Below are 24,028 nucleotides of genomic sequence, written 5' to 3' on the forward strand. Positions count from 1 at the left end.
CTTGTGGTTTTGAATTATTTGGGGGTCAGCTATTTTTAACGTGTTCCTGTTCCCCACAGCCAAAGCAATAGCCTGTTTTATTATCAGAGAACGTTTCCAGGGGAGGTCATGGTATTAAAGGCCTTAGTCATTGCCTCGGTGAGGGCGTCAGTTTGGGCTTGGAGGGCAGTAGCAATGGTGCGGACCTGATGGCCTTGGGTCCCCACATCCCTAGAGGTGATAATCCACCTTTCTACGGAGCGGTCCTTTTGACCCACACAGGCCAATTTGTGATCTGACGTCATTCCCTCCCATACCAGCATTTTAACAAACTGGTCTCTTACGGGCCCTAGGGGGAATTTCCTTTGTATGTTTTTTTCTACCCTATCCACGAAGGAAGGGAGGTCCTCATTGTTTCTCTGGGTGATGCCTGATGTGGGGGGCTCTGTAGGGCCCTCCACAAGTTTTTTCCAAGCCACTAAGTAGATAGCCCTAACCTGGTCTTGATATGGAGCAGGGATAGCAGCTTGCTGAATTCCTGTGCTGTATTGGTCTGCCGTTCCAGATACCATCCCAAAGATTATTGGGATAACTGGGTTAGCAGCCTGATTCCTCTCTGCCTGAGCATGGCATTCTTCTTTTAAAAAGGCGCAAAATTTAATATACTGGGGACCTGAGAGTACTGCCCTACACAGCATTTTCCAACCCTGGGTGGTGCAGGGTTGGTGTGCTAATCCCTGGAGGATGGTTTCCGCCCATGGGGAATTTGGACCATCTTCGGCCATAGCCTTTTTTGGCTCTTTTAGGTCTGTAGCCTCCCAGGGGTACCAGGGCACTGGTCTGTTCCCCCCGGGGTTGACATTGACAGGAAAAGCCTGGGGTTGGTAAGGAAAGGGTAGTGGAGTTTCCCAGGGATTCCCCATTGGCTCATGCTGTTTATAGTTAACATTAATGGGGAAAGCTTGAGGCTGGTGGTGAAAGGGCAGGGGAGCCTCCCAGGGATCATTTAGTTGTAATTTGTGTTGCCAACTGGCTGTTACTTGTTTATTGTTTGTGGTTCCCTCCTGTAAGATTTTAGTGAGAGGAGGGAGGGGAGGGTAAAGGCCCTCCCCTTGGGGCTTACACTGGAGAAAGTCCCGGTCCTTTTGTGACCTCCCACGTTCCTCTGGTGGGTCCGTGGAACTATTTGTTGGCTGAAAGGTATCCTGGGCATGACCTTGTGAAGAGATGGTTAGACTGCCCTTAATACGCTCCCTTCAAACTTTTCCCACTGCTCTTCTAAGTCTGGGGAGGTAGGGGTATGGCTATCACGTGTGTGGTCTTGTGAGAAGCAAAACTTAAGGGCTGAAATAGTAGGTAAAGCCCTAAGGGTGGGTCCTCCCCGCAGCGAACCTCATGCTGCCGGGCAAGGGTTTGTACACGGTCCCACGTGTCCCAAGAAAACAGGTTGGCCGAGACAATCCAGGGAGCCAGGGCTAGAACGGTTTCCCAGGTCTTGGCAGCCAGACTGTCAGAAATCTCAAGTCCTCTACTTTTTAACAAATATTTTAGCGCCTTAAGGGCTGGTTCATCTGTTTTGCCCATGGTATTTCCCATGGTGTTGAGACATATAGAAACAGAAAGAGAAAGCAGCTGAGGGTTATCACCAGAAAAAACCTGATGGAACTGGTGATTTTTTTTACATATGATTCACCAATTATTCCAGAACAATTAGCTAAAAAACTGCCATTTGGCATGTTCATCTAAATCAAAGTTTAATTGACCATTTATGTGTCATTCTGTTTCTTTGCACTTGTATTAATTCTTTGTATACTTTTATGCACATATGTACCAATGCTTATATAAGAGATACTCATTAGTGCCTATAGTGTTATTTTAGTTAATTGGTAGTGTATGCTTTCTCTGTTATCTCTGTGTCCTATTAATATGGTGACTTTTATTAAAGGGTGTTGTAATACTGACAAACATATACTGTTTATGTACTATATTCTGTTGTATACTGAAAAATATAATTCTGGGTTCTTGTTCCCATAATTTGGTTCATAATTTTATACTGCTATTTACAAATAAGGTTCGTATAAAGCTTTTATTTTATTCTGAGCTGCATAAATATTAGAATGGCAACAACAACAACACAAAAGAATATGATGAAGCCTTTCTCTCATTCTTTATGTTCTGGAAGGGTTAAATAGAGTCAGATTAACTATTCCTTAGAAATTCAAAATAATTCAGCATGACATAATCTGTTGCTTTTTTTTAGTGAAGTACCTTCTTAATCAACTTTTTAAGGACTGTGTAACCATGATTAGCTGTGAAAACTAGCATCCCAGCAGCCATAAAGAGGGCACACAGTGTTTGGAACTCCTCAAGAAAACCTATCCTCAGAGAATTGTCACTATTTGACCTCTCTGACAGCTCCCTAGAAAAAAATTCATTCACAGCTTTTGTCATTATTTCACATGACTCAGAGTTTGTTTAGTAAGAAAACCCTTATATACAGGATGTTTTTCAAAAGCATTCAGTGGCAATAGTTTTAACAATGCAGCTTCTGAAACGGCATTAGCATTTGTGAAAAACAAGAGATTGGTCAAAAGTCTTAAAAGAAGATCTGGGTAATGAGATGTCTAGAGGGGACTGACAAAGTCCAAAATATTTCCAGGTACTTAGAAAGCAAAACATCTCTGCAATGCTGCTACACATGTGCAGAGATGTATGCCTTACCAGAAAAGGCCTGAGGAAGCCCTAATCTCTCACCTCTGTCTGATCTTTAGGTCTTGAACAAATACAAAGTGAAAGATAAGCCAGAGTTGTAAAATGTTGCAGTGTTAAAAGTGTCCTCCAATACATCCACAGAATCCCTTATCAAAGGATAGAAGATGTATTGGTTTAAGGTATTTAAGGCAGTTTCTGTTTAATCATTATCTGACCACTAAGTTAAACAAGCAGGCAATTCATTAGTCTCACATGACAGATTGATAAAAAACATTAAACTATTTCTAAAAATTTAACAAACTCCCAGTAGGATAAACATAAAGAGATTCACACCTAGATACTTTATAGTAAATATGTTGAAATCCAAAGACAATGAGAGAATCTTGAAATTAGTGAGAGAAAAATTACTGATCACAGACAAGGAATCTTCAATCATATTAATAGCTGTCTTTTCTTTAGAAGGTAGAGGACCAGAAGGCAGTGAGAAGACATCCTCAATATGCCAAAAGAAAAAGGCTATCAACCAAAAATTTATATCCAGCAAAACTATCTTTCAGAAATAAAGGTAAAATTACAACATGTCTGGCTAAAGAAAAACTAAAAAAAAAAATGTGTTGCTATCAGATGTGCTTTATAAGAAATACTAAAGGGAATCTATTAGGCTGAAATAAAAGACACTAAACACCAGCTTAAAATAAACATGAAGAAATAAAGCATACTGGTATTGGTAACTTGAAAACTATGTATAAGAAAGAAAAATATATTTTTTATTTGTAATTATCTTCTTTTATCAGAATAAAATACAATTGATTAACTTTAAAAGGGAGAGAACAGAACTGAGGTTACTAGATGTGGGAAATAGGGAGTTGGGAGGGTAAGGGAGAAATTGGTAAAGGGCCATGAAAAATGATAACATTGTATAATGTTGAATATACTAATTACCCTGATTTGGTTATCATATATTGCATATAGGTATTGATATTCAATTCTGTGCACCACACATATGTACAACCAACTATATTACAATATAGATAAACAAACCAATAAATAAAATACAACTGAATAAAGCAGTAAGAAATTGTGTTGATGGACTTATAATGTGTAAAGATGTCATTTGTATTTTAAAATAACACAACATAGGGAAGCAGGAAAAAAGCTATATTGGAACCAATTTTATCTATATTATTGAAATTAAGTTAGCATTAATTCTAACTAAATTGTCTTTAAGAAGTTAATTTTAGTCCCAGGGAAACACCAAAGGAGTAATTCAAAATATATATAGTAAAAGAAACAACAGGAGAATTATAATAATACACTAGAAAATATCTACTGAACACAAAGGCAGTAAAGGAGGAGTAGAACCAAAAAAAAAGGAGAAAAAGAAAGAAAAGCAGAAATACAGAAAAACAACAAAATAGTAGCTTTAAATCCTGCATTACAAATGATTACATAAAATGTAAAAGGAATGAACAGTCCAATCAAAAGGAAGCAATCGGCAGGGTAAATAATAAAAGATCTAATTTTGTGCTCCCTGTAAGAGACAACTTTAGATTCAAAGACAGGTAGCTTGAAAATAAAAGATTGTAGAAAGATATAGCATGTTAACAGTTAGCACAAGAGAATTCAAGTGGCTATACTAACGTTGGACAAAATAACCTCAAAACAAAGGTTGTTAGTAGATTAAAGAAGAATATTTTATAAGATAAAAGGGAAAATTCATAAGGAAGACATAGCAAGTGTATACATATGTCATCTAATAACAGAGCTCTAAACTACATGAAGAAAAAAATAACAGAATTAAAGAAATAGACAATTCAAAAATGATAGAGACTTCAACATCCCACTTTCAATAATAAATAGAATAACTATGCAGAGGATCAACAAATAAATATAAGATTTGAACAATTATAAACCAACTAGACCTAAATTCATACATTGAAATCCTAACACCCAAGGTGATGGTATTTGGAGATGGGGTCTTGGGGAGGTGATTAGGTCATGAAGGTAGAATTAGTGCTCTTATAAAAAAGGCTCCAGATACATCCCTTCCCCCTTACATCACGGGAATACAAAACAGAAAGGTGTATGTATAAGCCATAGAGTGCACTCTCACCAGAATTTGGACCATGTTGACACCATGATCTCACACTCTAAGCCTCCAGAACTCTGAGAAATAAATTCTGTTGTTTATAAGTCACCCAGTATATGGAATTTTGTTGTAGCAGCCCAAATGGACTAAGGCAGATCATATTCTGAAGGTCACACTGTGCTATAATTTTGTTGGTGCAAGACACATATTTGTTTCACATATTATTTATTCATATTACCCCTTTCGTTTTCCATCTCCAAACCCATTCTCCTCTGCAATCAGTTACCTACTCGCATATAAGTCTTTCCAATTTGCCTTTTCTCAGATTATTCATCTATATGAGATTCTGTGAAAACTTTATCTTTTATTTTGCATGAGTGTGTTTTAAACTATTTTCATCAAAGTATTGATATATATATATATATATATTCTACTTAACATGGTGACTGTGAGTTTTATTTATATTGTCATATGTAGAATCTTTGCTTTTATAAATTGATGCATAGTATTCCTTCACATGCACACATTTTACTCATCTCTTTTATGAGTAATAGACATATTTATAATATGATTAGGGTCTAAGTTCTTTTGAGTTCAAATGTATCAAGAAAAAGAATGTTCTTTCTCTTCCAGATAAGGTAGACATTATAAATAGATGCGATGAATGAGATTAAAATCCAATATACTTTAAAGCTTCCTCTCATCCACCCAAGATGCAAGAAAGGTAAAAGGGGAGTGTCTGTTATCAAAGGGAAGAATTTTCTTAGAACTTCAACTAGAATTTGGCACATATATAAGTTTGGAAGTGTGTGGCCCCCATGGTCCCGCTGGTATCTGTGTCTTTGTGTAATTCCCTTTTTTGAGTGTGGATAATACCTGTGACATACTCTGATCAATAGAATGTGGCAAGTTGGTGTCACTGTGAACAGTGACAATCGGACTTTGTGTTTTCCAATTTGGATGTCCTTTCTTTCTTTCTCTTGCCTTTTTGCTCTGGCTAATACTTCCAATACTATGTTCAATAGGAGTAGTGAGAATGGACATCCTTGTCTTGTTCCTATTCCTAAAAGAAAAGCTTTCAGTTTTTCCCAATTCAGGATGGATGTTAGCAGTAGGTTTGTCATATACAGCTTTTATTGGGTTGAGATATTTTCCTTCTATACCTAATTTGCTAAGAGTCTTTATCATGAAGGGATGCTGAATTTTCTGCATCTATTGAGATAATCATATGGTTTTTGTCCTTGCTTTTGTTGTTGTGGTGTATCACATTTATTGATTTGTGTATGTTGAACCATCCTTGCCTCCCTGGGATGAATCCCACTTGATCATGGTTTATAATCTTTTTGATGTGTTGTTGTCTTGTGTTTGCTAATATCTTGTTGAGGATTTTTTTGTCTATGTTCATCAAAGATATTGGCCTGTAGCTTTCTTTTTTTTGTGGTGTCTTTGTCTGATTTGGGTATCAGGGTGATGATGTCCTCATAGAATGGATTCGAGAGAATGGCTTCTGTTTTGATTTTTTGGAATAGTTAGAAAAGGATTGGTGTTAACTTCTTTATAGGTTTGGTAGAACTCAGCAGTGAAGTCATCTGGTCCTGGGGTTTTCTTTGTTATGAGACTGCTGATTACTACCTCAATCTTGTTGTTTATTATTGGTCTGTTCAGGTTTTGTATTTTCATTTCTGATTTTTTGTTTTTTGGGTCTTCTCTCTTCTTTTTTTAATTAGTCTAGCCATTAGCTTGTCTATTTTGTCTGTCTTCAAATGTGATTAGAGAGTGGCCTTGTTTTTGTCTTGTTCCATTGTGATTAAGAGTAACCTTGCCTGATGTTGGTGCTCTATGAAAATTGTTTTTGTTCAACCGAAAAACATTTTGGCCTGACTCATAGAGCCAAGCCAATTTTAAGCTAATTGTAGTAAATGATTATTATTATTTTTTTTAATAATGAGCAGTTAATATATTTGTTTATACCTCTTTATGCACCTCTGTGAGAGCATCTTAAGTGTGAAACTCTGGGTAAAAGATGATCTACAAGCTTAATTTCACTGAATACTATAGGATTGCCCTCCAAAAATGGCTGCACTCATTTATAATCCTATATGCAGTGTTGGTGGATTTCTTGTCAGCATCTTGTTTTATCATTTATATCGTATTTGTCAATTTCCCTCAATTGTTATAAAATTTCTAGGCAGAAAACAAATTTATTATCATCATTATTATTGTTATTATTGTTTTCCCTGGTCCTTCTATTCTGGGTTATGAATTGTCTTAAATATTCCATTGTAGCAATATTCAAAATTTTTTATTAGACAATAATTATATCAAGTCACAAATAATTAGTTTATTAAGTAAATTTTTTATTTATTTTTATTTATTTTTATTCCTTTTTGTCTTTTTTACTGACCGGTAATGGGATCGCAACTCTCGGTGTCACGCCCGTACCAGGGACCGGCAACGGGATTGCAACCCTCGGTGTTGTGCCCGCACTGTGCTCAGCCAGTGAATGGGAACCAGTCTCCACATGGGATCTGAACCCTCGGCGGGAGCGCTGCCATGCTCCCAAGTGGTGCCCGCACTGTGCTCAGCCAGTGAACGGGAACCAGTCTCCACATGGGATCTGAACCCTCGGCGGGAGCGCTGCCATGCTCCCAAGTGGCACACTCTCCAGTGCGCCACCGGGCTGGCCCTATTAAGTAAATTTAAAGCAACCTAAGTGTTAAAAATGTCAATGAAAATTATTATAGGCCATGATGTAGAGAGTCCTCCAACCTGAATGAATGAGCAAGGATGAGTTATATAACTAATAAACTAGAATAAATAGTAATAATTTTTCTACTATATATAAAGCAAAGCTAGAAAAAGAAATTTGGATTTCTGCTATGAACTGATGATGTTTGTGTCCCCTGAAAACTCATATGTTGAAACTGTAATCCCTATGTGATGATATTTGAAAATGATAGGTTTGGGAAGTATTTAGGTGGTAAGGGTGAAGTTCTCCTGATGGGATTAGTGCAATTATAAGAGACATGAAAGCTCCTCCTCTCTCTCACCTCTCTTTCCTCTGTCTCAAACCAGAAAATGTGCCATTATCAGATGCTGGATCTGACAGTGCCTTGATCTCAGAGTTCCCAGCCTCAAGAACCGTAAAATATAAATGTTTGTTGTTTAAGCTATGCAGTCTATTTTAAATTGTCATAGCAGCTGAAACTGACAAAGATGATTTCCTTTATTAAAGAAAAAAAAAACATATATACATTTTACATACTTACACACCTTCTATTTCTTGTTTTTTAATTAAATGTCCATACTAAAAGTTATGAAATAATCTTGTAGCACTGTTGTTATATATTCCAAATCTATTAAACATTGAAGAAAATACTGTACACAATTATTCACTATACAAAAATTTCACTTAATTTGAAAATCAACTATTTTAATTATATCTTAGTTATACACATACATATTCAGTAACTAGTTTACAGTCTTAGCTGATACTTAACAAAGGTAAATAAAACTATTCAAATTTTATTAAACATGCTAAAAAAATTAAATCCTGCCAACATTTATATAATAAAATTAGCATTACCAGTGATATACACGGTATAATAACTTTTAGATAGATATTATGAAAATTCTATTTTATAGAATATGAGAAGCCAGTGAAGAGGAAAGATTATAAATGCTGTGATACTTAAATCCAGGTATTACTTTCCCTATGACAACTGGAATTGATTGTGATCTTCACGACCAGTAAATTTCTATTGGTTGATCTAGAGTAACATCATTGACGACCAGATCGATATTTAATATCTGAAGAAAAAAAAGGAAAATGGTAATTAATTATTTAATCAGAATTGCATTTCTTGCTGCTGTTGTTGTTTTAATGAAGACTATTTTGGATATATATTGTTTTGTTCTGTTTTATTTTGATAAAATTTGATTCCATAGAGTTAGCAACCATTGCAGCAATAATCTCATCCAACTGACCCATTTTACAGATAGTGAAAATAAATCCCAGAAAGGTGGAATAGCTGTCAAAGAACAGTGAAAAACCAAAACTATTAACAAATTACCTTGATTTCTATTACTTTCCTCTTTCCATATGATTCCTAAATATGGAGTTATTCATAATTGCACTATTTGAATCTCTATGCTTTCCTCCCTCAAATGTTATCCAGTCATTTACACCCAAAACTTAGATTTAAAATATGCTTTGTTTTGCCTCAATCACAACGGGCTTTAGAATGCTTATTTATTGCCTATGATTTCAATTTTGTTTCTGTTACTTTCTTTCACTGGAGGTAATCTCAATTTGACCATTTATGGGCTAATCATGGAGATCATCAATTAGGCAGTTGTAGCTAAACAATCATCTGTTATATTTTATGATATGATTTCACAAGACCTTACAATTGCTGCCTTTTCTCCAAGACCCTTTGTGCCTTAGTTCGGAAAGTTTGGATTCATTCATCAAATATGCTAGAGAATGGGAAGAGAATCCACCTTCCATTACTGCCTACCATACACCAAACACTCTCCTATGGGCTTTATAAAATTTATTCTTCACTAAAGCACAGCAACCATGGATTGATTTGCCACACTTTATAGTGAAAGAGTTTAAAAGATAAAAGTTAAATAATTGTTATAATATCCACTATCCAGGTTTAAAATGGATTGATTTTACACTAAAACTTAAGCTAGTTCTTTTTTATCAAAACTGAAAAGCAACAATTATGCCACATAACTTTTAGTACTTTGTACAAAAAATCAACTAGGCATGATTTTTACTAAGAAAATGTTTTAAAGATTGTATTGATAGAGCAATTAAATCATCCCTTTCATAAACTGAAGGGCAATCAAAACAGAGAAAGAAACTGACCATTCTGTCCTTTTTCCTTTAAATATCTATGAAGACTTGGAGAACAGGAGGTGCTCATAAATACTTGTTTTATTTAAATGCATTTAGAAGAAACTTCTCATTGTTATTGGTTAAAGTTAATATTTTGTTTGAAATCACTGAGGTAATAAAACATTGTTAAAAAGTTCTTAACACAAAATTCTTTGTAAATATGTTTGAAAGCCAATGGAATAAACTTTTATTTTTAAATAGTCTCTTTTTAGGCCTTGTATTTGGTCAAAATGAAATTAAAATAATATGTTAAAGTGTTAAATTTTTAGAATATTATTTTAAATAATGTTAAATTATCTTACTGACATGTTAAAATATTTTAGTTGGCATTGTTCAACTGACTTTATTTACTTTATTTTTATAGTAAGTCATGAGCTTTATTTTTCACCACAGTATTATTAAATAAAGAACAAGAAAATATGTAAGGTAAACCTTTTTTTTTATCTGATTGAACACTGGGAGTTACAACAAAACTGATTTCTAATTGTGACTTATAACCATTGACTGTTATTCTTGAGGAATTAATGTCTCTTTTCAGGGATTTAGTTTATTGGTTTGCCACATAAGACCACTGGACTAAATCAATGATTCCCTTACTTTGAAATTTTGTAAACCAGTAAAATTTTAAAAAGAAGACAAATGAGTTAGGTTATAAACCTTTATTTTAGCAAGGATAAACATTATGTATACTAAATTGTAATTTTCCAACCTTCACATAATTTTTTAAAAAATGGAGTATTTTCATGACAAAGTAGTTAGAAGACATAGTTCCATATTAAAGGGAAAATCCCACTTGCCTGCAAAACAGCAGTAGCAGTAATCTTATTAATGCTAAGTTTCAATTGGATGAAACAGCCTTTCAGATGCTGCCTAACACTAACACCCTATAAAATCTATAAGGACCTAAGACTGTTTATGTTACTATTTTTGTTCCTAAGTTGAAGTTAGCCAAACTGGCTATTTTGTAAATTTGAAGTCAGTCTACTGGCTGCTTTGTAAGTTAAGTTTATCTAAAGTGATTGGTTAATAACTAGTAGTTTTCATCCAACTTTAAACACAAGAGGGTGTGCACATGCACACACACACACACAGAGTTTTAGCAGTGCAGAAGTGCCTTAAACTTGGATCAAACACTTATAACAGCTAGATGTATTCTAGAATATATGTTGTTTGAAATCCATCCTTATAAGACATAGATTCACAAAATTTAAGATTGAAGGAGCTTAGGAGATTTTTCTATTTGTGTATTTTTATTAACTTGGAAAGAAAAAGAAGGGCTAAAATTATTTGTTCAAGGTGAAAAGCTAATTATTGGCAGCAATGAGAGTTTATCACAAATTCTGACTCCTATTTTGGTGTCTGTATCATATCCCTCATACAGCTGCATTCATGGGTGCTAATAGACATCTATTAATTTTGCAAGAATGTTCAAATGCATGTTATTCAAAATATGTGCAATGTTTCAGTGTCATTATTTTATTTTTCAAAAATGATTTTTGAAGCACTTGAACATACAGGGATAACCATGATTAAGAGGTTTAGCATAATTTAATCTTCCTTTATGTCAAGACAGTTATAAAATAGATGTCATTAGATTGATTTGTATGACAGGTCCCTAAGGATAATAATATGTAAATAGATATGAATTATAAGAAAATGAATATATGAGAAAAGTCATAGCTGACTCATAATTATGTTTCTTTAAAGCTGAGAAATATAAGAAGTTCATGCAGATGTTTTGGATAAATACATTTAAAAAATATTTTTTTTTATGTCACTTACCTCCTTGTCTGCTTGATGGGTAAATCTAAGTAACTCTGTATTTTCATTATATGATAGGTAAACCTCACTGACGATGGTGTCTTCTATCCCCCATACATCAATGAATCCAAGCCTCATTTCATTTCTTTCTGTGTAGCCATTTTTCAATACAGTGCTTGTCAAAGTCGCCTACAAAGATGAAAAAGGAATAATTTAAACTCTTCCTTCTCAAAAACAGTTAAATCTTACATACATGCACACACACATATTTGTTACCCAGAACTGTATTTCATAGTATAGCAAATTGTTTATTCATATATTTGAAATGAGGTATTTTATATAATGAACATGAAATAAAACATTAAATATTCTTTAACACAATTGCATATAAATGATCTTACACACCTTGTTTAAATTAAATTGTACCAATAAATATTGGTCTCTTTCATAGGTATCTGTTGAGAAAAAAAAAAAAGATGATATATTTTTATTTCCAAAGAAGAACAATAGTAAATACTAATATAATTTTCCTCTCTTTTGGCATAAAGAGTATCAAATAGTATCAATTCATATCTAATTTTATTCTAAGGTTATTTAATTTATTCAGACACAGTTCAAGGAGTACTAAAAACGAAGGCTGAGTCACCAGAAAGGGTCTTAAAAGGACAAGGTAGATTGGGGGGTGTGCACGTGTGTGTGTGTGTGTAGGGGGTAACATTAAAGCAGTGACAAGTGTAAAATCACTTTAACACACAGCTCTGAGCAGGTGAGAAGTGAAAAAATAAACAGAATTGGGTGGTGATAGCAGTGGACATTTACTTGCTACCTCAATGACTGACAAAAAAATATTTCTGAATAAAATTTATGTAACAAGCCATTCTAGTGCCAACTGAAAAAAATTCAGTTGTTAGATATCATTACAGGTTAACTAAAATCAAACTGATAAAACATAGGGTTTATATTCATATCTTTATCTAAGGTATAATCTTGCCATATTTAAAATAAATTTTAATAATATTACAGCTAAAACTCATTAAAGCTGTTTGTCAAATTCTACATACTTTATTACACCTACTCTAAGATATGTGTACTGTTATTACTCTCACTGTATAGGAAAAAAAAGTGAGTCCCAAAGTGGTTAAATAAGTTGTCATACATTAAACAACTAATTACTGTCAAGGTCTGGAATCAAGCCCAATGTTCTTTGACTTCTAAGATTGTGCGCATATTAAAAAACAAACAGACATGCATAAGATGAAAAAGGAAAAGTAGAGCCAAATGAATGACTGCAAAAAGTATTGGAATAACATTGAAAAACAATATTTTTTAATTCCCACCTACACTTATACATGTCAGCATTGTATTCATTAATCCACTGAAAAATGAACTTGCAATTAATTTTACCTATGCTAAAATTGATATTATGCCTAAAACTTTTTTTCTCTATATATAATAATGTATGTATGGCTAATTTAATATGTATTATGAGGCATATGTGTTAATATACTTTAAATATTTTAGTCTTAATTTTTAGGTACACAATAATTTTAGCATAAGTTTTTACAAGTAATTTTTCAAGTATAGAATTCTGAGGTAAAAAACGCCAAAAGAGACAGCTAATAGGAGGATATGAGCAGTTTTGTTGTTCTTAATGTGAGAAGATACCACATATGATCTTAGTCAAGGGCACACATTCTGTGTTACAGCTGGCCATAAGGAAATTAAAATCCTCATTCCAGAGGAGTCCTACTCCATTCCCCAGAGAAAGAAATGTTACAACAAAAAAACTGAGAAGAATATGTACAGTCTGGCTTTGCTAGATGTCCCCACTCAGACTATTTCCATTAGATTATACCCTTTTGGTCCAATCACATTTCTACACAGCTGTTCCTGCTTCACTGAACCTAAGCATAGAATCACATAGCTTCCCCTGTATTCTTGGGTCTTCATTCTGAAGGCTCTTGTGTCACGGTAAAACTATGAATAAATAAATTTGTTATGCTTTTCTCTTTTTAAACTGTCTTTTGTTATAGGTGTGTTGGTTGCGACTCTTAAGATGTATGAGGAAAGGTATAACCCCTCTACTCCCCTACTGCGTCAATATGTGCACATAGAACAACAGTTTCAGCTAAGTTGACCTTAAATGTACCAATTGTCTATTATGTGAACCACACTGTGATGGCTTCTGATAGAAAAGGTGATAGATATATAATCCTAGCCAACACAAATCTCTTAGTTATTCAGGAATTTATTTATTTTTGTTACATCGTTTATCTATTTAAATTGAATCAACTAATTATTAAACTCTTTAGCCTTAAATAATATTAATAGTTTTGTACTCAGCTTCCAAAGAACAATAATAGGTAGCATAAAAGTAATGTGGGAGAATATGTATGTCATCAATTATATTTATATACTAAATGGAACACTTACCTATACTCTCTCCATCATCCCAAAACAGAGATCCTTGTGCCGTCTGATTATCATCTGCAGCAACAATAAGCCTCATGTAATTTTGTCGACTAGAAGAAAGAAATATATAGTTTTACTCATGATTGTACAATGGCATGTCTAGTAATAATATGATATTCATGTAAGTTTCCAAAGAAACACAAATAAGATTAGCAATAAAGATGAAGGCAAACTGAATGAGACAAAGAAAATTTAAGTATTTTAATTTTTTAAAATTAATTTAATAGGAATGATATAAACCATTCAATCCTCCATATATAATAGAAAATATAATGCATATCATTTGATCTCAAGAGTTTACCTACTGTAACAAATCAGAAGAGGCTTCACTTGTAGTAATTTAAACCATGTTACATTTATTGATATATGTACTTATTCTTCTCTCTGGTAATCCAGTTATTGACCACTAAACATTAAACTATTTTAATAACATTTTAAATTTTTTATGATTTAATCCCTCCTCACATTTACATATATAAATCACTGAATTATTATTGGCCATTATTAATAAGAATGTATACAGTAACCTGCAAGTTCTAAGTCTTATAATAGAAAATAATTCCCAAGCTTGTGCCTACAGAGGACTGTTTGTGAACTGCTTCTATGCTAACTTCATACCGATTTGTGGGAAGCAACTTGGTTTGACAACCTAAGGAAGAAATTCTCAGACAAATTATTTTTAGCAATCTGCCTTTTCCAATCACAAATGGAGGAAGATGTACTGTTATGGAAGTCTCCTAAAATATCCAGAATTTCTAGAGTTCAGATCTCCACAGTAGCTTGATATTTTTCAGGTAAAAGTTATCAATATGTCTTAGCATAAATATGTTCAGGTTACAGTCACTGGGGTAAAAGATAAGTATTTCTCAGAAACATCAAAAATCTGGATTATTAACCCACAATTTTCCAACAACATTAACCTTGAAAATTAAAAAGTTTTACAACTTGTATTCTATTCTATATATCCTAAACCTCATACCCCATTTAATTTAACACCCCCTACATAAACACACACACATGAAAGACTGAGGGAGGGAGGGAGGGAGGGGGAGAGAGAGAGAGAGAGAGAGAGAGAGAGAGAGAGAGAGAGAGCTCCCTCCTCCTCTCTTATAATAAAAGTAAGTATTCTTCAAGTCACAACTTATGTGTGGTGTCCTCCATAAGGCCCTCACTTATCAGGTACAATCATTTCTCCCCTTTTTAATTGATATCAGGATAGGATCCTGATAGAAGTGGAGCTGGGTGGATCCAGAAGATGAGAAGAGTCTATGTATGCCAACTGCAGCTGTCAGCATGCAGATCGCCAAGAGAGTAGATCTTGCATAAAATGAGAAGAGGGACAGGAAGTGATTCTCTAGAATCTGAACATTTAAGCCAGGAACTTATTAGGCAATGGAAATAGAGACTCTGTGACTGATATGAGATTTACTATTATATCAGTCATAGGAGACAGAGTGCACCCATGGTCCCCAGTAGTCTGGACCTATTGCCGAATGAGAGGAAGAAAATGGCAGGTAGGGGTCCTCAGGCAAAGAAGAGAGGATCCTGGCCAGATGATCAGATATGAATGGTAATAGATAGAAAATCTGGGTTATCCCTCATCTTTATGTGGAGAAGGCCACTAAGAAACAGGCTTAGTTCCTTCGTGGAAAGCAGGGTACTTAGTAGTTTGAAGGAGTAGAGATATTGTTAATGAATATCTACAACTTTAACCTGAATTCTGTGAACAGTTCACTTACCTCTGATATGTGTTTTGAGCAGGCTCTTGACATGGTAATATGTAACCACCACGGACATGGAGGTTTATTTTATCAAAAGGAGCATCAAAAACAGTAAATTGTCCTCTGAGATCAATATCTTGGCCCTGGAAATAAGAAGAATGAAAAGAAAAACAAGAGGAGCAAGAAGTGGAATCATCAGTAATATGGGCACTTGAGGGGGCATATTTATAAAATCGTATAATATGGTTTTCAATATAAATAAAAACACAAACATTTATTCAGAAAATCTTAGTTTTCTTCACTACAGTAAATATTTTACTCTCTATATCCATCCTGTAACATCATGTTGTAAACCTTAAAAATAGACAATATAATTTATTTTTTAAAAAGCATATTCTTAGTCCTTAGTTAGATATAAGTCCTTATAATAGTTTTGAAAGTAATTTACAGCTACTTGTTTTTGTGGAGCTCACATGCAAACTACATGTGGATTTTCAAAAGGTCATGAAAACTGTTCCTGACTTGCCATTACATTGTTCTTGGAAGGGCTTCACTGCCTTTAATGATCATTTTGCTTATCCAATAAAGGGCAATGACCTTTTTATATGTAATGTGCGATTTCCATGTTTATTTGCTAAAATAAATCAATGACTACATAACAAACAACAGCAGAATAAATTAACTCTCTTTTACTGCATGTTAATTTGATTCAGCTACAATTAGTGAGAAAACTGTTATTTCTTTTTAAGTGAAAAGTAAACCAAACACATCATTAATGAAAAGGCTAGAACCAAAACTGTGACCCACCTTTGTTTAGTCAATTCCCCAGAATTCCTTAAATACTTACTGTATGATAGTCATACCACCGAGCATTAGGGACATAGGCATATACTGTTTCAGCATACTGGAATTTAAAGAAATAATCATCAAAAACACACAAACCAAAGAAAAATTATTTTGTGAACAAAAATATGTGGTTGGACTTACAGGTTCCAATACAGGGGTAACCATAAATGCTGGACCCCACAAGAACTGCTTGAATATATCCCAGGTTGGCTTTTCATTAAAGAACCTTGACAAAATAAATACAAATAATTAAATTAAGTCAAAAAGCTTTATCTCTTCTGAATACCATAAAATGATTATTGAAATCACATTTTGCAGTATTAGATTTGTGGATTAAAAATTAAAACAAAACTACAAAAATATCAAAAACATTCTATTATTCCAAAAACATTGAAAATCAATGTGCAATAGTACAATACTTTATGAGTAAATCTAGACTATGACTAAATCTTCTCACAAAATGTAGTGATGGTGATGAACGTGTAAGACCAACTGAATGAGAAATCACCTTCGAAGATAACTCATAGAGGTAAAAATATTAATTTTGTCTAGTATGTGGTCAACAAACTAGGAACCAAAAACACCCTGCAAGAGAACTGTGAGATGTGTGTTATAAGTATCTTAATTCAGTAACTTTAAAAAGAGTTCGCTTCTCTTGCTTAAATTAGACCTTTCTGATTAGTGAATTTACATGTCATTAAGTTTTTCCATATGTTAATAGATTTCTGAATTTGAGATAGAAAGGGCCAAAAAAACCAAAATTTGTTTTTTATAGTTTGAGAATAGCCACTAATTAAATGTTCACATTTCTTTGCCAATTGAGATGAAAGAGAAAAGTTGATTTTTAAAAATTTGTTTGATAAGGATTAAATTGTTTCTCCTGAGTTTTACATATTAAAAGCTTGATCCCCACTGTTACTGCTGAGAGGATGAGAAATCCTATTATTGTAATTGAAAGGCAGGGCCTTGATGAGGTGATTGGATTGTGAGGACTATGCTTAGTGAATAAGCTGATAGATTAATGGTGGTCATGGGCGTGGTTCTGATGGCTTTTAAAAAAGCCAACCAAGAAGGTTAGACCTCTCTGCTCTGCCATTATGCCATGTGAGACCCGTGCATCACTGAAGTCACCATGGAAGACCCTAACTAGATGTGCTCCCTGCACTTTGGACTTCCCAGCCTCCAAAACTGTCAGCAATAAATTTTGTTTTCTTACAAATCATCCAGTTCCAGGTATGGTGTTATAGGCAACAGAAATAGATTAATACATTGTTCTTTTGTTTTTGTTTTGTTTTGCTGTATTAAAAATTAAGATTAATGCTGAATTAGATTGCTGGATTTACTCCTCCATGAACTTCCCACTACAGCAAAGTTCCAGGTGCTCTCAGTAGGACAAGAGTCAACATAGTTAATAATAATGCTTGTGGTTGGGGACTCAGTACAGAGCTAATACGCCAACTATTCTGAGAAGTTAGAGCAGGGATAAGATAAAGGGGAAAAATTTATAAATGTAATAGGAAGGGGATCAATAAAATGTTACCACAAATAAATAAGAGATTATGGTAGACACATTAACAAAGCAACTAGAACATAATTTGAATCTAGGAAAAGCTTTTTCTTTTTCCTTTAGAAAACTGGATTTTTTACCTTATTACTATTGGTCAACTTATTATTTTGTTAATTTTACTTTGGGTACTATTGATTTAATTTGGGTGAATATTTGCCATTTTTTTTACTAGTTCATCAATAGTGAAATCTAACCAGTCACCTCATTTAGTTAGTATGGTAATATAAAGTACATAAGAAGCTAAGTATACTATGATTATTTTAAGGGTTTTTCTCTGTATGTTAAATTTGTGTTTTGTATTTTTTTAATGTACACAATAAGAATATGTTTCTATTTGCCTTAAAAATGGGATAGGCAACTATGCAACTATGTTCCACTGAATAACATTTTTAAGGTTTGGTCATATATCAGTTGGAGATTTAAAGTGTAAATCTAAAACAAATTTCTAAAGAAAATGTTAAAACTGTTCTACTGTACTTTATTAGCATAACTCAAGGAAAAGATGGATAGTCTTCTTTAGTCAGGCATCTCTACATGGTAGATTTACTTAACTGTAGTAAACGTCCATTAATTAAATCAAGAGGGATATTACTTATTTCCAAGAATTTAAAGAAACTGTTCTACTGTATTTTATTAGCATAACTCAAGGAAAAGGTGGATAGTCTTCTTTAGTCAGGCATCTCTACATGGTAGATTTACTTAACTGTAGTAAACGTCCATTAATTAAATCAAGAGGGATATTACTTATTTCCAAGAATTTTAAAAAATATTCAATGTAATTATGTATACAAAGCATCTAAAAGAATACCCAGTATACAGAATTATTTCTAAAAAGAATTATTACTCCTTAATAACTAACATGTTTCATTCTTTAATGGCATCTATTAGTAGATCTATTTATGTAAATGATTTGTTAATATGAAATTTATGCTAAAATAACAATGAAAAATTTTCCGATCTAAAATATTTTATATTATGACTTTGTAAGGGGGCAAGATAGTTCCTTAGAAGGAGACATTGTTTGTCTCTCCCACAAGGATGGAGAATACATGGCATATGCAGCCACGCTTGGACAAGAAAGAGGAAAGAAGGGAGAAGGAGTGGTGGAAACTTCGGTAAGTGCAGAGACTCAGAAAAGACACAAAGAGAGTGGAAAAATTCTCCTTGGCCAACACTGCCCCATACCCCAGTCTGGAGTGGCAGGGATTCAGGAAGAGTTTCTGACCATGAGGTGAGCAGACCTGTGACCTACCTAAGGGAATGTCTGACCTGCCCCTGTGGCTATGCATTCAGTATTGGGAAATGTTGTAGGCACAAGTTGCTGCACTGGCCTGGGGAGGGACACACACCCCCACCCCATGGGTCCCAGACAGATGCAGTAAGCTTGGGACTAGGATTAGCCTTTGGCTACATTTCCGTACCTCAGGAACAGTTGATTCAGTGTAATCCACCTTGTCGGGCCTTAAAAACTAACGCCACCTTAAGTGACATTACAAGTGGTGCCATTATGGGCCTACAAGGGTGTATTAATGCGGTAGCCTAAGATGGCGCTGGGAGGAAATAGGGTGGGAGTGTTTGCGGGAACCTTGCCCTAGCCCTTATTGGCCAAATACATGCTTCCGCACTCATGAACGCTGCTAGGCACTGAGACAGGATGCATGCTCTCGTAACCTTTAAGCTGACTGGAGGATGTAAAAACCTCCCTTCCCCATTTGCCTTTAAAAGCAAGTGCTTGTGTGATAATAAATGGAACTGCTCGACAGAACCCTTGCCGTGCCACGTCTGAGTGTTCTTTAACGGGCTGGTTGGGGCCAGCGGCTGTGCTCACCTCTCTTCATGGCTCTCTTCCTCCGTCTCCTCTCAATGGGGACCGGGGAAAGAGGAATCTTGGCAATCCGCCTGCCCACCAGAAGGGACACCAAGGGAGAGACTGATAGTAAGGCAAGGGCTATTCGGATCAGCTGGTGGCGGACCTGAAAGAGTGTGGCCCCATGTGAGGCATTTTTTAAAACTCGTGTGTATAAGGTGAGCGAGTGGGGCCCCCGGCTGCTCAGTCCTGAAAGAAGGTCGATGAAGGGTGACCAACCAATGGAGTGGCCCCTCCAACCGCAGTAGTCGCCATGAAGCAATCCGCCTGCATGTCAAGATGAGTACCATAACAGAGGGAAGTCCCTGCACTTCTCTGCCCTGTTGCTTCCCTTTGTCCCTTCCTTGCCGGGCAACATGGGAGGCATGTGTGGAAAGAGTGACGAGACAGCCTGCAAAGCTCTAAAGCATATGTTAAAAAGCAGAGGCCTAGAAATATCTGACTCCACAGCCACCAATGCCTGGCATCATGTGGTCCAGGTGGCCCCTTGGGCACCTTGGTCCAACTTGTTCTCATATGAGACTTGGGACTGGGTTCAGACCCTGGCCAGAAAGAATGAGATTAATCAGGGGCTCGACACTCCCTTAGGGTTCTACCCTACCATCTCTGCCCTAAAGCTTTGCTTCTGTCCCGAGCATCAGGAAGGGGCAGAAAGGGATTGGACGCAGTTTGATGAGGAGAGAAAAAAGGAAACAAAGCTGCCAATGCAAGGCCCTGAGCCATTGAGTGATACCTATGTCCCTACCCTTTACCCTCCACTCCCAGCATACTCATCCCACCAGAGCCTAGCCAAAGGAGAGATGGGGGCACCTGAAGAAGTAAGGAGGCTAGCCCCCCTTTAAAAACACCCCCGGAAGAGCCAATGGCTTTTCCTGTCATGGCTCGCTGGGAACCCCCAGCCTTCCGCAGCCTGTGGGGGGAAGCGGCCCCTCAGGCCTATCCGGTCAACGTTGCCCCCAGTGGAAATAGGCCGGCTGCTTGGTACCCTTCAGAAGCTCATGACCTTAAAGAGCTGAAAAAGGCTGTCACAGAGAATGGGCCCAATTCCCCATGAGCAGCAACCATCCTCCAGGGCTTAGTGCACCAACCCTGCACAACCCAAGATTGGAAAATGCTCTGTAATGCTGTCCTCCCTCCAAACTTGTTTATCAAGTTCTGCGCCTTCTTTAAAGAAGAGTGCCATGTGCAGGCAGAGATAAATCAAGCAGTGGCGTTGCCCAATGACACTCTGCTAGGTGTAAACGCTGGCCAATGTGTACGTAACCACAATAAAATCAACCTTGGACTCACCTTCCTGTGGGTCCTTGGCAACGGTTCCTGCGTAGGTGCCAACAAACCCTTTTGCAGCCCTGTGGCAAATCTCACTGTCCCCTGGACCCAAGTGGTTAATGGATCTTGGTTATGCAACAAGGCGGGGCTCATCCAGTGTATTTACAATTCCTCCCTGGCAGAAGACACTAGCATAGCTGTGTCTGTTGTACCCACAGTACACTGGTATCCCAGGGAAAGTTTATTCCTAACTTGGAGCACCCCCAAAAGCCGAAATAAGTGGACTTGAAACAAGCAGACTGCAGGGGCGGCTGAGGTGGCCATCAGCTCCCTCTTGGGAGTTATTGGAGTGGGTACCGGGAGCCTTGGCACATCAACCGGTAGCTTCCCTTAGGGAGGCAGTGGACATAGATCTTGGCTACTTGGAGGTGTCTGTATCACATTTTAAAAAATCGATAACATCACTTTCTGAAGTTGTTTTACAGAATCGATGCGGACTAGACCTGTTGTTCTTACAGCAAGGAGGATTATGAGATTCCCTCAAAGAAGAATGCTGTTTCTATGCCGACCTCTCTGGAGTGGTCAAGGATTCCCTAGCTAAGCTTAGAGAAGGATTAGAAAAGCAAAAAAAAGTACAAGGGTGTATTAATGCGGTAGCCTAAGATGGCGCTGGGAGGAAATAGGGTGGGAGTGTTTGCAGGAACCTTGCCCTAGCCCTTATTGGCCAAATACATGCTTCCGCACTCATGAACACTGCTAGGCACTGAGACAGGATGCACGCTCTCATAACCTTTAAGCTGACTGGAGGATGTAAAAACCTCCCTTCCCCATTTGCCTTTAAAAGCAAGTGCTTGTGTGATAATAAATGGAACTGCTCAACAGAACCCTTGCCATGCCGTGTCTGAGTGTTCTTTAACGGGCTGGTTGGGGCCAGCGGCTGTGCTCACCTCTCTTCATGGCTCTCTTCCTCCGTCTCCTCTCCATGGGGACCGGGGGAAGAGGAATCTTGGCAATCCGCCTGCCCACCAGAAGGGACACCAAGGGAGAGACTGATAGTAAGGCAAGGACTATTCGGATCAGCTGGTGGCGGACCTGAAAGAGTGTGGCCCCATGTGAGGCATTTTTTAAAACTCGTGTGTATAAGGTGAGCGAGTGAGATCCCTGGCTGCTCAGTCCTGAAAGAAGGTCGATGAAGGGTGACCAACCAACCGAGTGGCCCCTCCAACCGCAGTAGTCGCCATGAAGCAATCCGCCTGCATGTCAAGATGAGTACCATAACAGGGGGAAGTCCCTGCACTTCTCTGCCCTGTTGCTTCCCTTTGTCCCTTCCTTGCCGGGCAACATGGGAGGCATGTGTGGAAAGAGTGACTCATCTTGGGGTCTTATGCCATTTGCCAGGTTGTGTCCCTTATAAGGTGCAACACCACTTCTCTCATAATGCTCACCCAGGTGGTAGAGGAGGTGACCCATAATGAAAGCCCTGACAGCACTTGGGGCAATATGGCCCTTCAAAAAATCAATGCCAATCTGTAAGGTTCTGCCCCGCCCCCGCTTGGCTGGATAGTGAATGACAGGTAAGATTTCCAGAGGGAAACAGCCTAAGACAGTCACAGCTACCAGAGGGAATGGAGGCAAGACCGGGAAGGTTAGCCACCTCCAGCTGCCTTATTAAAACAAAAAGGGGGCGATGTCGGGCCTTAAAAACTAACGCCAACTTCAGTGACATTACAAGTGGCACCATTATGGGCCCACAAGGGCGTATTAACATGGCAGCCTAAGATGGCACTGGGTGGAAGTAGAGTGGGAGTGTCTGCGGGAACCTTGCCTTAGCCCTCATTGGCCAAATACACTCTTCTGTGCCCATGAACACTGCGTGATTGCAATAGCTAGGCATTGAGACAGGATGCATGCTCTCGTAAACTTTAAGCTGATTGGAGGATGTAAAAACCTTCCTTCCCCATTTGCCTTTAAAAGCAAGTGCTTGTGTGATAATAAACGGAACTGCTTGACAGAACCCCCACCGTGCCACGTCTGAATGTTCTTTAATGGGCTGGTTGGGGCCGGCGGCTGTGCTCACCTCTCTTCATGGCTGTCTTCCTCTGTCTCCTCTCAGCGGGGACTGGGGAAAGAGGAATTTGGGCAGTCTGCCCGCTCACCAGAAGGGACACCAAGGGAGAGACTGATAGCAAGGCAAAGGCAGTTTGTGTCAGCTGGTGGCGGACCGTACACCGCCTCAGGATGGATCAGGATGGATCAGGACCTTATTCAGGCCTGGAGGGCGGCATAAACAAAACTCACAGCCATGAGGATAGGGAGGAGAACCCACACATTTATCTCAGGTGCAGCCTCTGCAGCCAGACACATGTGCAAGGAACTCCTGGCAGCACACATGTCTAAATAGACCCAGGGAGGGCCACATGCTAAACCATCCTCATTTTCCTAGCCCCATACTTATGCAAAGTTCACAGATTTGCGATTGGCTCCAACACCCGAGACCATATCACACTGTCCCCCACAGAGGTCTTACTTCCCTGTGGCTGCATTTTTGGTCTGGATTTGCCACATCTGTGGCCATGTGGCTCTTGCACCCTGGGAACAGACAGTCTAGTGCAGTAAGGGTGCCATCTGAGAATGGAGGACATTGACATGCACTTTCCAGGGTCAGAAAACATTCTAATTGAAGCATCTAGCCACTGCTGGCAACCCCACCTTAGTTGGTGAGGCACCCTTGCATTTCATGTAGCCACAAATAGGTAGTGGAGGATTCATACACTTCTCTTGGGCATACACACATGCCTTCAGTATCTATGAGCCCACCCAGGGCTGTCCACTCCAG

General features: G+C 37.3%; 1 protein-coding gene across 1 annotated transcript in view; it reads right to left on the minus strand.

Annotated features, from left to right (window-relative positions):
- Positions 1–8,196: 8,196 nt before the first annotated feature.
- The window catches only part of SI (sucrase-isomaltase (alpha-glucosidase)), a 196,473-nt gene continuing 180,641 nt past the window's right edge, over positions 8,197–24,028 (minus strand). The window contains exons 43-49 of the mRNA XM_008581385.1: positions 16,631–16,715; positions 16,491–16,547; positions 15,662–15,786; positions 13,884–13,972; positions 11,856–11,905; positions 11,472–11,639; positions 8,197–8,590 (exon numbers count right to left, since the gene is read on the minus strand). Of these exons, the coding sequence (XP_008579607.1) occupies positions 8,522–8,590; positions 11,472–11,639; positions 11,856–11,905; positions 13,884–13,972; positions 15,662–15,786; positions 16,491–16,547; positions 16,631–16,715 (643 nt within the window). The 3' untranslated portion in view covers positions 8,197–8,521. The remainder of the gene's footprint in view (positions 8,591–11,471; positions 11,640–11,855; positions 11,906–13,883; positions 13,973–15,661; positions 15,787–16,490; positions 16,548–16,630; positions 16,716–24,028) is intronic.

This window comes from Galeopterus variegatus, unplaced genomic scaffold (assembly GCF_000696425.1).
Source record: "Galeopterus variegatus unplaced genomic scaffold, G_variegatus-3.0.2 Scaffold2341, whole genome shotgun sequence".
NCBI lineage: Eukaryota > Metazoa > Chordata > Mammalia > Dermoptera > Cynocephalidae > Galeopterus > Galeopterus variegatus.